Raw genomic sequence first — 13,658 nt, 5'->3', positions numbered from 1 at the left:
TCACATGATCCTTCAGAAATCACTCTAATATTAAATATTATTGTTATTATTATCATTATAATAATATTATTAATGTAATAGTAATAAAAGCAATAATGGCTGGACTATTAATTTAATTTGAAACTACATAAGAAAGCAGTTATTTAAAATTTGAATAAATATTTAACAATTTATTTTACATTTAATAAATTCCGCCTTGATGAAGAGAATAATAATTAAAAAAAACATGAATTTAAAAAAAATGACCCCAAACTTTTGTTAATTTTTTTAAACTCCAAACAAAAATGTAAACTGAGCCAGCTGGGGCTCGAACCAGCGACATTCTAGCTGTGAGGCAATCGTGCCACCCACTGCGACACCGTGACGCTCTGCATTCATTTATTTTCTGTAGTTCAGATGTCAACACAGCGAAATGAACCACCAACTATTCCAGCATATTTTTTATGCAGTGGATGCTCTTCCAGCAGCAACCCAGTAATAGGAAACACCATACTCTCATTCACATACCCATTCCGCTGTGGCGACTCCTGATGATCAGGGACTAAGCCGAAGGAAAATGAATGAATGAATGAATGATATACTGTAGAAAAATTCTTGCTGACTTAAATGTTTTAGTTGAATCAAACTAACTTCTAGTCAGCTCAACCTGCATAAATCAAACTGACTAAAATATTAGGTTAAACATTGTAAAACTTTAGTTGAAAATTGATTAACTTACTAAAAAAGATAAATCAACATAAAACATTTGTTGTCTTGACTTTTTCTCATTCATTTTTTACAGTTTATACAGTATTTACAGTAGGAAATCTACTAAATATCTTTATAGACCACATTTAAAAACAACAGATGCTGACCAAAGCGCTTTACAAAACAACCAGCATACAAAATCTATCTTTATATAATCAATTATTAGCCCCCTTTGATTTATATTCTTTTTTTAAATGTTTCCCAAATGATGTTTAACAGAGCAAGGAAATGTTCACAGTATGTCTGATAATATTTTTTCTTCTGGAGAAAGTCTTATTTGTTTTATTTTGAATAAAAGCAGTTTTAAAATTTTTTAAAACCGTTCTAAGGTCAATATTATTAGCCCCTTTAAGCTATTTATTTTTTTTCGATATTCTACAGAACAAACCATCGTTATACAATAACTTGCCTAATTAACCTAACCTGCCTAGTTAACCTAATTAGCCTAGTTAAGCCTATAAATGTCACTTTAGGCTGTATAGAAGTGTCTTGAAAAATATCTAGTCAAATATTATTTACTGTCATCATGGCAAAGATAAAATAAATCAGTTAAATCAGTTATTAAAACTATTATGTTAAAAAATGTTTCCCAGAGATGGGTTGCAGCTGGAAGGGCATCTGTTGCGTAAAACATATGCTGGATAAGTTGGTGGTTCATTCTAAACCCACGTTTAGAAATGTGTTGAAAAATAAAGAGGGGGCTAATATCAACTATATATATATAGATATAGTTGAAGTCAGAATTTTTAGCCCCCCTAAATTATTAGCCCCCTGTTTATTTTTCAACAAATATTTATTATATATATATATATATATATATAATCAATCATTCATTCGTTTTCTTTTCGGCTTAGTCCCTCTATTAATCTGAGGTCGCCACGGCGGAATGAACCGTCAACCTATCCAGCACATGTTTTTTTCTTCCAGCCGTAACCCATCTCTGGGAAACATCCATACACACTCATACACTACGGACAATTTAGCCTACCCAATTCACCTGTACCGCATGTCTTTGGACTGTGGGGGAAACCGGAGCACCCGGAGGAAACCCACGCGAATGCAGGGAGAACATGCAAACTCCACACAGAAAAGCCACCTGACCCAGCCAAGGCTCGAACCAGCGACCTTCTTGCTGTGAGGCAACAGCATTACCTACTGCACCACTGCGTCGCATATATATATATATATATATATATATATATATATATATATATATAAAAAACATTTAAAATTAATTAATTACAAAAAAAAAGCAGGAGACAGATGATGATTTTTTTAAATGTGCAGCATGGGTAAACCTGCTATATAAAGGCAAACCATTCCACAAACGAGGAGCTGTGACAGAAAAAGCCCTGTCTCCTTTTGACTTTAACCGTGCTTTGGGAACAACTAGCTGAAACTGGTTTTCTGACCTAATTGGCCTTAATGAAGTATACCAGTGAAGAAGCTCACCAATGTAAGTAGGTGCCAGAGCATTCAAACCTTTAAAGCAAATAACAATAACTTGTATTGAATCCTAAATTGGACTGAGAGCCAGTGAAGAGATGATAAAACTGGTGAGATGGTCCCTTTAATGCATTTTGTTGATTGCATCTACATGCCAACTAATTCTCATTAGATTATAAGTAGATTGTTAGGTTGGGGTTAGCGTAAGTTGACACGTACTACAAAGTTTCTTACAGTCAGTTAAATGTTGAAGGAGCAGTGTCAGCAGATATTAAGCAGACAGTCTACTAATACTTAAATGAGAAGTAATTGGCATGTAGCTGCAATGGAACTTTTAGTCAACTAAATGTGCAATAGGGTAAATGCAGAGCTAGTGTTTCTTCCAATACTGATAAACTTTCGGTGAACGGTTAATGTGACATTTTTTCCTTTCATTTTAATTTATTTAATTAATTGTAATAAATTAAAATACAATCTGTTAAATAGACTCTGGCATTCATTTAGTTGCTCAAGTGTAAAACGAGACAAAAAGCCGCACACGCCCGTCAGAATCGGCAGGCTCCATTGAATATACTGGGGTAAAATAAGTGTTCATATTTTAATGACATGGCAGGGAAAAATGTAATTTAATGCAGTGCTTCGTGTCATACCTGTCAACATTGGGATGTAAAAATAAGGGATGTGAAAATAAGGGATATGCCCCCCCCCCCCTTTTTTTTTTTTTAAGGAATCCCCAAATTACTAAATATGTTCATTTGGAGCTGTTTTATTGTAAATAAACAGTTAAATGCTCAGTAATATGTATTATTATTATTTTAAAAAGAAAAATTAAATAATGTACATAAGCAGCAAATGCATTAGCAAACAGTTCAGCTAATTAAAATTAATAGCTATTATAATGAAATAGATTTAAGCTATCAAATGTCATTAGCTGTTTTTTCACTGTATAACCTACACATACTAATTAAAGAGCAACGAATGAATCTCTTATTTTGATTTTTTCTTTTCATTACATTAAATAACAGGTGTCACTTAAAAATGCACAGATCTAACGTTATAATAAAAGCTTTCGATTGCTTTCCTGACTTTTTCTGCTCATTTAGGACAAAATTAGCTGTGTTTGAAAAAACCTACCAAGATTGACATCTTTAGATATTATTAATAATAATAATGTGTATGTCTGTTCAAACACGCACCCAAAACCCAGACTTTCACTCCAGTTCAAATCACATGTGCAGAATCCGTTTGGGAAACAGCGTCTATTTATTACTATGGAGCGCTATATGACTGTTTTGAGGATTGCATATGAAGAGGAGACGGCACCTGTAATGAAAAGGAAAGGGAATCCTGCGGTTTTTATATTTATTTCAAAGTGTTTTCATGCCTAAACAAAGCGAAAGCACCAAACAGACTCACATTTAAGAGCAAGAGGCGGCCCCTGGTGGTTCGGCGGTATAGGTTGCGTATAGGGAGGCTTGGCTCTTTAATGTTTGTTTGCCGCTCTTCAGACAAAGACTGAATATACAGGAGAAAACCGGGAAAATACCATTACGGGACGATAGCGGGATAGAACTGTAAAATACAGAAGAATCCCGGGAAAAACGGGAGGGTTGACAGGTATGCTTCTTGTACAATCTGAGACACACTTTATATCGGATATCACTGAGCCAGTGGAGATTGCTGATTTTAAAGAAAACAGACCTTAAATGCGCCGATTTTGCAATGAAATACAGTTCACCGGAAACGCTTATCCCAGGTTACTGACAAATTAAAAGTCCTTTAGCAAACTTCCGCATATACCCTATAGCAGGGGTGCCCAAATTCGGTCCTGGAGGGCCGGTGTCCTGCTGAGTTTAGCTCCAACTTGCTTTAACACACCTGCCAGGAAGTTTCTAGTATATCTAGTAACAGCTTGATTATCTGGTTCAGGTGGGTTTGATTAAAGTTGGAGCTAAACTCTTCAGGACACCGGCCCTCCAGGACCAAGTTTGGACACCCCTGCCCTATAGGAACCATCAAAATAAAGTCTTACCAAATATCTTTATGATCCTTACTTAATATTCCAATGATTTCTGGCATTAAAGCTAAATCTACCATTTTGACCCATTCAGCGAACTTTAGTCTACTCCCAAAAACAATCCAGCGCAACATACACTAAAAATAAAACCAAAAATTGTGCTGCTTGTTCAAGCTACTTACTTAAAATGAGCTGAAACTACACAATTTTTGAGGTTTTTGGAGGTCAACCTAATTGTTTTATGTTCAATCCACTTAAATTTGTAAAAACAATTAAATTAACAATCAATTTGTGTTGGGACATCATGATGAAATTGTGCAGAACCCGGCATTTTTTACAGTGAAAGACTAGTTTTGTCATCCAGGGTCACATATTTGAAGCATTTAAACATGCACACAGGCATCTGCTGCAGTCAAACAAGTCTGCGCGAAGAATGCTTGTGTAAATGCATTTGATCTGAACACTCCTACCGACTGGAATTGTCAAAGAAATTCCTTTCCTAAAAACACACACACACATACACACACACCTATTATTGTGTGCCTGGATGACCTTTCTAACGTTATTTCAGAATGCTAAATATACATATTTAAGACGGCGGTGTGACGCCCTGATCCTGTCTTCTTGGCCGTGAACAATAAGCGTTTTATGACGTTGAACATGACAACAGATTGAAGTTGCGTGGTGTTCTGGAATACACCTATATGGGAAAAGCCAAAGCTCACAGATATTCACAGACGTGTTACTACAAGCTGATGCAGTTTCCCACAGCCCAGCCTGTCTGGAGACGCAAACACAATCACCACACTTCAATCAAGCAGAGAGTTCAAGCTAGTTCTGGAGGATTGTTTACTATCCTACAGTATTTAATATTCATCATAGGCCACCTGACATTCATTTACAGTAAAAATACTAAAATATTATCTAAATGCGCAGAATTTATAGTCAGATATTTGCATGTTTTGAGCACTTTTTACTTTATATTGTTGTTTTTTATTGAAATAGGGGTTTATTTTTATTTTTTCCCACTATTTGAGTTTTTATATTGCTTGAAAGATTTGTTTTTAATTGATTTACAGATCTAATTAATTTCTAAAAAGCTATTTAAAACTAGTAGAACAATAACAATACTAGTATAAGCATATATTCTCAAACATCCAATGACAAGGATTTATTTTGTCCACTTTCTGATGATTTATATTGTCATTTTTCATTGTTAGAGAAGGATTTATGTTTATTTTTGCCCATTTTTTTTGTGTTGACATTTGTTCATTAATAAAGATGGATGTATTTTTGCCTACTTTTTACTGTATATGTTGTTATTTTTGATTAATGGAAGATTTATTTATACTTATGTTAAAGTGCAATCAAAAATAAAAAGTTGTAAAAAGCAATCTGAATATTAGAATAAAGCATGTTTTATCAAACATTTGACAACAAGGATTTATTTTTAGCTTTGCCCACTTTTTAGTTTTATGTTGTCACTTTTTCAACACAAGAGAAGGATTTAAGTTTATTTTGCCTGTTTTTCTATGTTGCTTTTTTTGTTTTTCATTTAATAAAAATGGGTTTATAGGTTTTTTTTGTCTACGTTTAACTTCATGTTGTTATTTTTTGATTGTTGGAAGATTTAATTTTTACTTTATAATGTCTTTAAAATAACAATAAAAATTATAAAAAGCAATCAAAATATATTGGATTAAATCATGTTTTCTTCAACATTTCACAGCCAATTATTTTTACTTTTGCCCACTTTTGACTTATTTTGTAATTTTTTATTTATTTGAATTTTTCATTAATAAAGAAAACATATTTTGGGTAACACTTTACAATAAGGTTCATTAGTTAATGCATTTACTAACATGAACTAATCATGTACAACACTTGTACAGCATTTATTAATCATTATTGAACATTTACTAATGCATTACTAGCATCCTAGTCCATGCTTGTTAACATTAGTTAATGCATCGTGAGTTAACATGAACTAACAATGAACAACTGTATTTTCATTAACTAACTAACATGAACAAATACTGTAGTAAATGCTTTGTTCATTGTTTGTTCATGTTATTAAATGCATTAATTAACATTAACTAATGAACCTTATTGTAAAGTGTGACCCATATTTTAATAGTTATACTGTATTTACAATCAAATAACAATACAAATAACAAATATACATATATATATCTATATATATATGGTGGTTTTAAAACCTTCCAAGATTTCCAGGTTTTTCAGTTTAAGCAAAGAATAATGCAAGACAGGGTCAGGTCAGAGTGGGCAAAATAAATAAATAAATAAATAAATAAAATTAAATAAAATTAAATAAAAATTGTAAAAAATTTAATTAAATTAAATTAAAATAAAAAATAACAATGTTTTTCAAAATAACCGTCCAAGATTTCCAGGTTTTTCAGTTTAAGCAAAGAATAATGTAAGACAGGGCCAGGTCAGACTGGGCAAAAAATAAATAAATAAATAAATAAATAAATAAATAAATAAATAAATAAATAAATAAAATAAAATAAAATTAAAATTAAAATAAAAAATAACAATGTCTTTCAAATTAACCGTCCAAGATTTCCAGGTTTTTCAGTTTCAAATACTATAAGACAGGGTCAGATAGGGATGGAGAAATAAAATAGATCAGGGTGGACAAAAAAATACAAATAAAAAATATATAAATAAAAAAAATTAAGTCTTTAAAAAAATTCTTAAAAGCATCAAAATATTTTAGAATATTTAGATTTGTACACACAAACACAACATAGCATATAACATTATTTGATGAACTCTAATGATTTATTTCTTAATGCTGGTTTTAAAAGCCTCCAAGATTTCCAGGTTTTTACAGTTCAAACTAATAATAATGTAAGACAGGGTCAGATAGGGATGGAGAAATAAAATAAACAAAAAAATAATGATTTTAAAATAAAACTTCTAAAAACCACTCAAAATATTTAGATTTGCACACACAAACACAACATAATATTTTAAGGTTGGAAATGCTGGTTTTAAAAGCCTCCAAGATTTCCAGTTTTTTTTTTTTTTCAGTTCAATCCTGAATATGAAAAGCTAATAATAATGTAAGACAGACAGGGTCAGATCGGGATGGAGTAAAGCGAACTCACCGACGCAGAGCAGCAGAGAGGAGAGGCGCTGTGGGTTCATGGCAGCTGACAGCTCAGTTCCGCGTTGAGTTTCTGTTTGTCATCTACTTATCAGCCAGGAGGAGCTTTTATAGGGAGGTTTCCCTTCACATAACAGAGAGAATGTGTTTTTTTTATTGCTGCCTGTTTTGCTGGCGCCCTTTGTGAATGATTGACGAGTGTCGATCTGTCTGTGGAATTGATCCGATGCTAATTCATACTCATTTTCCATTTCACGTCACTGGACTGCTATATCTGCTGCTGTGATTTCAATGGGATACACTTCTATACAAATAAACATGAACGGTGCTTAATTTTGATGGTCAACTATGATATGTGATATTATTAGCCATAAGTTTTAATTATTCTTTAAATATTTCCCATGTGATGTTTAATAGAGAGACAGCACATTTTAAACACAAAATTTTTATAATTGATTTCTTATAACTAATTGCTTTTGTCATTACCATAATGACAGTACATTATATTTTAGTTATTTTGTAAGACACTGAGGCGGCACGGTGGCTCTCTGGTTAGCACTGTCGCCTCACAGCTAGGAGGTCACTGGTTCGAGTCCTAGCTGGGCCATTTGGAAATTCTGTGCGGAGTTTGCATGTTCTCCCTGTGTTGGCGTGGGTTTCCTCCGGGTGCTCCGGAGGAAACCCACAGTCTAAACACATGCGCTACAGGGAAATTGAATAAACTAAATTGGCTGTAGTGTATGAGTGTAAATGAGTATATGGGTGTTTCCCAGTTCTGAGTTGTGGCTGGAAGGGTATCCGATGCGTTAAACAAATTCTGGAATAGTTGGCAGTTCATTCCACTGTGGCGACCTCTGAAATAGAGACGAAGCCGAAAGGAACATGAATGAATGAATGCAAGACATTAGATAAAGTGCAATCTATAGGCTTAACTAGGCTAATTAGGTTAAATAGGCAAGTTAGGTAGGTCAATGGACAAAAGTGATTTGTTCAGTAGCCATTCAAAATGATAATAATAATAATCATAATCATTTAAGGGGATAATAATATTGACCATGACAGTTTTTTTGATTATTCAAAATGTTTTGTTTTCATTCATTCATTTTCCTTTGGCTTAGTGCCTTTATTCATCAGGGGTCACCAGAGCGGAATGAACCGCCAACTTACCCAGTATATGTTTTAGCGGATGCCTTTCCAGCTGCAACCCAGCACTGGAAAACATCCATACACTCTCGCTTTCACACACATACACTACAGCCAATTTAGTTTATTCAATTCACCTATAGCGCATGTCTTGGGGGGGAAACCGGAGCACCCGGGGGAAACCCACACAAACACAGGGAGAACATGCAAACTCCACACAGAAATGGCAACTGACCCAGCCGGGGCTCGAACCAGCAACCTTCTATCTGTAAGGAAACTGAGCCACCGTGTCACCTGTTTTTATACAAACAAACAAACAGACAAGATTCTCCAGAGGAACTATAATAAATAATAATAATTGACCTAAAAATAATTTAAAAACTGCTTTAATTACACCTAAACGAAACCAAATAAGTTCTTCCCCTAGAAGAACAATGTTGTAGGAAATGTTGTGAAAAATGTTCTTGCTCTCTCAAACATCATTTGGGAAATATTTGAAAAAGAATTAAAACTTCACGTGAGGAAGAGTAATTTTGCCTTCAACTTTAGTTATTCGAGAAAACGTTTATTCTTAGTCAGAAGCTGACTGTATATTTCACAAATAATTATAAATACGCAGGGAACACACTAAATCAACCATGCAATGTTGAAGTAAATTTTGGTGATGTCAAATAACCTTTCCCAGTGTTGGGTTGCAGCTGGAAGGGCATCCGCTGCGTAAAACATATGCTGGATAAGTTGGTGGTTCATTCCTATGTGGCGACCCCTAATTAATAAAGGGACTATGCTGCAAAAGAAAGTGAATGAATAAATGAATGTCAAATAACCACAAAAAAAAATTACAAGCAACATAAAAAAAAGACATTTTGATTTAGAGAAAATCATTTTTGATGAATAATATCTGTTAATGAACAGTTCCTATATTTTGTGATTCACAAGTTTTTTCAGTTTATTTATGGTTGTGAATTGCATTATGGGACGTTGATCTCTGCTCTGTCGACTTTTTATGTTGGAAATTCATCTCTAAAGTTTGACAAATGTACTTTTTTTGACATGTTAGTAGTTTAAAATGATGTATAAGAAATAATATATAGAGAAATGAGTCTATAAAAATTACAGAAAATGTACTGACAGTTTATTACAAGATTTGTGTAGCGCAATATACAACACCAACCCAGACAATAGATCACTGCAAACTATTAAAATGGCAACAAAAGTTACTTTATCGAACTTTTCATGCTTAAAAGTTGTTGGAAGAAGGATTAGGAACCCAAAATGAAATTCAAAAGCATAAATAAACGGGAAAATAAGAAATAAACATTAATAAATATGGAAAACTGCTAATTTACGGATATTTTTCACAATGTAGGTGTTGGAGAATTTGGAACTCTGAGTCACTGCCTTTGAATTTGGCCTTAAATCTTTGGAATATCTTAGATGGAATATGAGACGCATCACGTCTGGAACAAAAAGAATGAAAAGAATGAGATTGTTGAAGAAGAAATGCAATCGACAGATAAAAGGAAGCCAAAATACCCCCAGCACACATACTTAACTTATTCAGTGAAAGTAGCTGTAGCGTTGTGTTAATATGGCCTCACCGGTCATTAAGTACGATTACCCAACCTGTACTTTGAGAGAACAAAAAAAAAAAAAAAGGTACAACCGTTTGCTTTTAGATGGGTTTGCCACGTGTTTATGCATATAAATGTATAATCTCTGTCTGATTTGCAACATGTCCCTTACATCTGCATAGAAATGAGTTTCTGAAGAGCCCAAAAGGAAGAATATAAAACTAATGAGCCTGAACCATTAACACAGAACACACTTACTGAAAAAATAAACACCATTAGAGGCTATTCACAGAATTTAAAACACATTTTCAGGCACTGATGGACGAAAGACAGGGCGATCTGGCCTAAAATCCAAATCTCGATTGATTGAACAGTTTAACTCGATTATGACTGAAGAACAATTATTTTATTTATTCATTTTATTGTATGTCCTCTTAGTTCACTGACAAGTTATATACAGTAAATATGTTCACATACAACAAGTGAGACATTTTTGAATGAAGGGTGCATTACTTGATTTTAAAATAGTTGAGGGAAACACACACCATCTACTATCTATGATTATTCATTGCTGAACAACTGAAATGAAAACACACATTGCCTACAACGCGGCTCTCTGCTTCACCCACCCTCGTCACCTCTACCAAACTGACCAATTACTTTACGTGTCGTTGTGACGTAGAGTTAAATTCTTTTAAGAGGTGTGCGGGTATGTGAAGGCTGCACCGGACCATACACGTGCATTTGGCAGAAGTGTAATGTTAGAATAGTATAATAAGTAAAGCATAACATAATAAATATAAATTAGCATTGACAAAGTGGGGTCACGTGACAGGGAAAGTAAATGAAAAAATTGATTGATTGATTGATTGATTGATTGAAAAAAGATTGAATATTGGAAAAATTTGATTGATTATAGGTTGTGAATGTTAATTTCGATTACTTTTCGATCACCTAGCCCTAGATGGTCACATATTAGGGCTGCACGATATTGGAAAAATCTGATATTGCGATATTTAATTTGTCTGCGATAAATATTGCGATAGGAATACAGTTTTAGAGGATGGTTTGAATAGCTCTATTTGACGGTTTTCTGGTGAGTCGAACAGTGTTCGGGTACAAAAATTTAATAATCAAAATGCAGAAAACATGCTTTTCTTACTTTGTTTTGTCTTGTTTCTAGACTAAATATCAAAAATAATTCTTATATTGTGTGAAAATATGGTTTACTTCTCACCGTCAGAGGACATAATTGAAAAATACGAGTTTTTTTCTTGTTTTAAGGAATTATCTATCAGTGGGGTGTGTGAAACAATCTTGTTTTCGCTTTAAAATGTAGATATTTGGACTAGAAACAAGACAAATATGCTAAGAAACGTTGTTTATGCATAAAATCCATATAAATACAGTGATTAATTACAATTGTGTAGCTCCCGGTCAACTATAGTTCAGACTGGACATTGCATATATTTGCGATGTAACTATTGCGGATGCGCACATTGCGATATTGATGCCGAAACTATATATTGTGCAGATGCATATTAAACTAATAATACACTTACAACTTCATTTGATGCAAGTGTGTGTTTTAAAATTGCAGTGAAAAACAAACACACAATAAGTAAAAATACTAAATGAAAAAAAAACTGGCTTAGATATCTAATATTCCAAATACTGATATCTGATGATGTGTTTGTTTAATGATAACATCAAACTTCTGCATTTTGCCTCAAAATACACTGTATACTGTATTAGACTGGTCTATATACGAACAATGAATGCTATTCTTAGGCAGCTCCGAAAAAAACCTGCCTGAAATGTAAACCAACTTGTCGGTGCAGTCCATTGTTATGCGTATCCTCTAATATTACACGAATGTCTGGAGAATTAGTGCGTAGAGGAGTTACACTGGCGTACAGTACCAGAAAAGGTATTAAGTGTAATTAAATCTAATTATTTATCAACGGTCAATGGTTTAGAAACATTAAAATTGTCTGCATTTTTTTTATTAATTGTTTTTTAAATAATATTAATGTGAAATAATGCAATGTAAACTTAAAATTAGAACTTTCAGAGGGAATTTTCCCACTTATACGCTTCTTTATAACACTCAAGATTAAAAGCAAACAGACCTCCAGACAACAAATGTGCTGGAGACAGTGTCGGCAGGCAGAAGCCGATCATACCCATATCTTCTGGACCTGTGGGAAAATTCAACCAATTTGGGATGATGTGCAGATTGTTATTTCTGAGGTGTTTGGATTCAGAGTTCATAGGACAGCATTGTTTTTGTTTATATTTATGTGTATATATATATATATATATATATATATATATATATATATATATATATATATATATATATATATATATATATATATATACACACACACACACATACACTCACTGGCCACTTCAGTAGGTACACCTTACTAGTTCCAGGTTGGACCCTCTTTTGTCCTTTCAGAACTGCCCTAATGCTTCGTGGCATAGATTCAACAAGCTACTGGAAATATTCCTCAGAGATTTTTCTCCATATTGACATGAGAGCATCATGAAGTTGTTGCAGATTTGTTGGCTGCACATCCATGATGCGAATCTCCTGTTCCACCACATCCCAAAGGTGCTCTATTGGATTAAGCTCTGGTGACTGTGGAGGCCATTTGAGTACAGTGAACTCATTGTCATGTTCAAGAAACCAGTCTGAGATGATTCACACTTTATGACATGGTGCGTTATCCTGCTGGAAGTAGCCATCAGAAGATGGGTACACTGTGGTCATAAAAGGATAAACATGGTCAGCAACAATACTAAGGTAGGCTGTGGCATTGACAAGATGCTCAATTGGTACTAATGGGCCCATAGTGTGCCAAGAAAATATCCCCCACACCATTACACCACCACCACCAGCCTGAAAAGTTGATACAAGGCAGAATGGATCCATGCTTTTATGTTGTTGATGCCATATTCTGACCCAACTATCCGAATGTTGCAGCAGAAATTGAGACTCAAGGCAACGTTTCTCCAATCTTCTATTGTGTGAATTGTAGCCTCAGTTTCCTGTTCTTAGCTGACGGGAGTGGCACCCGATGTGGTCTTCTGCTGCTGTAGCCCATCCACCTCAAGGTTGGACATGTTGTGTGTTCAGAGATGCTCTTCTGCAGACCTTGGTTGTAATGAGTGCTTATTTGAGTTACTGTTGCCTTCCTATCAGCTGGAATCAGCAAGGCATTTGCGCCCGCAGAACTGGCGCTCACTCAATATTTTCTCTTTATCAGACCATTTTCTGTAAACCCAAGAGATGGTTGTACGTGAAAATCCCAGTAGATCTGTAGTTTCTGAAATACTCAAATCGGCCCATCTAGCATCAACAACCATGCCACGTTCAATGTCACTTAAATCCCTTTTCTTCCCCATTCTGATGCTCGGTTTGAACTGCAGCAGATCGTCTTGACCATGTCTACATGCCTAAAGGCATTGAGTTGCTGCCATGTGATTGGCGAATTAGAAATTTGCGTTAAGGAGCAGTAGGAAAGGTAATAAACCTAATAATGTGGCCGTAAAATGTAAACTATTCCTGCAACCAAGCTAAATG

General features: G+C 34.2%; 1 protein-coding gene across 3 annotated transcripts in view; it reads right to left on the bottom strand.

The window, feature by feature from the left end:
* The window catches only part of areg (amphiregulin), a 28,092-nt gene extending 20,678 nt beyond the window's left edge, over nucleotides 1-7,414 (bottom strand). For all 3 annotated transcript variants that reach the window (XR_008837812.1, XM_056457303.1, XM_056457304.1), the window contains exon 1: nucleotides 7,348-7,414. Coding sequence is in view for 2 of the 3 variants with exons in the window: in XM_056457303.1 (XP_056313278.1) it covers nucleotides 7,348-7,387 (40 nt within the window). In the remaining variant the exon portion in view is untranslated. The remainder of the gene's footprint in view (nucleotides 1-7,347) is intronic.
* Nucleotides 7,415-13,658: the final 6,244 nt, after the last annotated feature.

Source organism: Danio aesculapii, chromosome 5 (assembly GCF_903798145.1).
Source record: "Danio aesculapii chromosome 5, fDanAes4.1, whole genome shotgun sequence".
NCBI lineage: Eukaryota > Metazoa > Chordata > Actinopteri > Cypriniformes > Danionidae > Danio > Danio aesculapii.
Note: the sequence above shows the minus strand (reverse complement) of the source record. Positions and strands in the feature narration are given on the sequence as shown.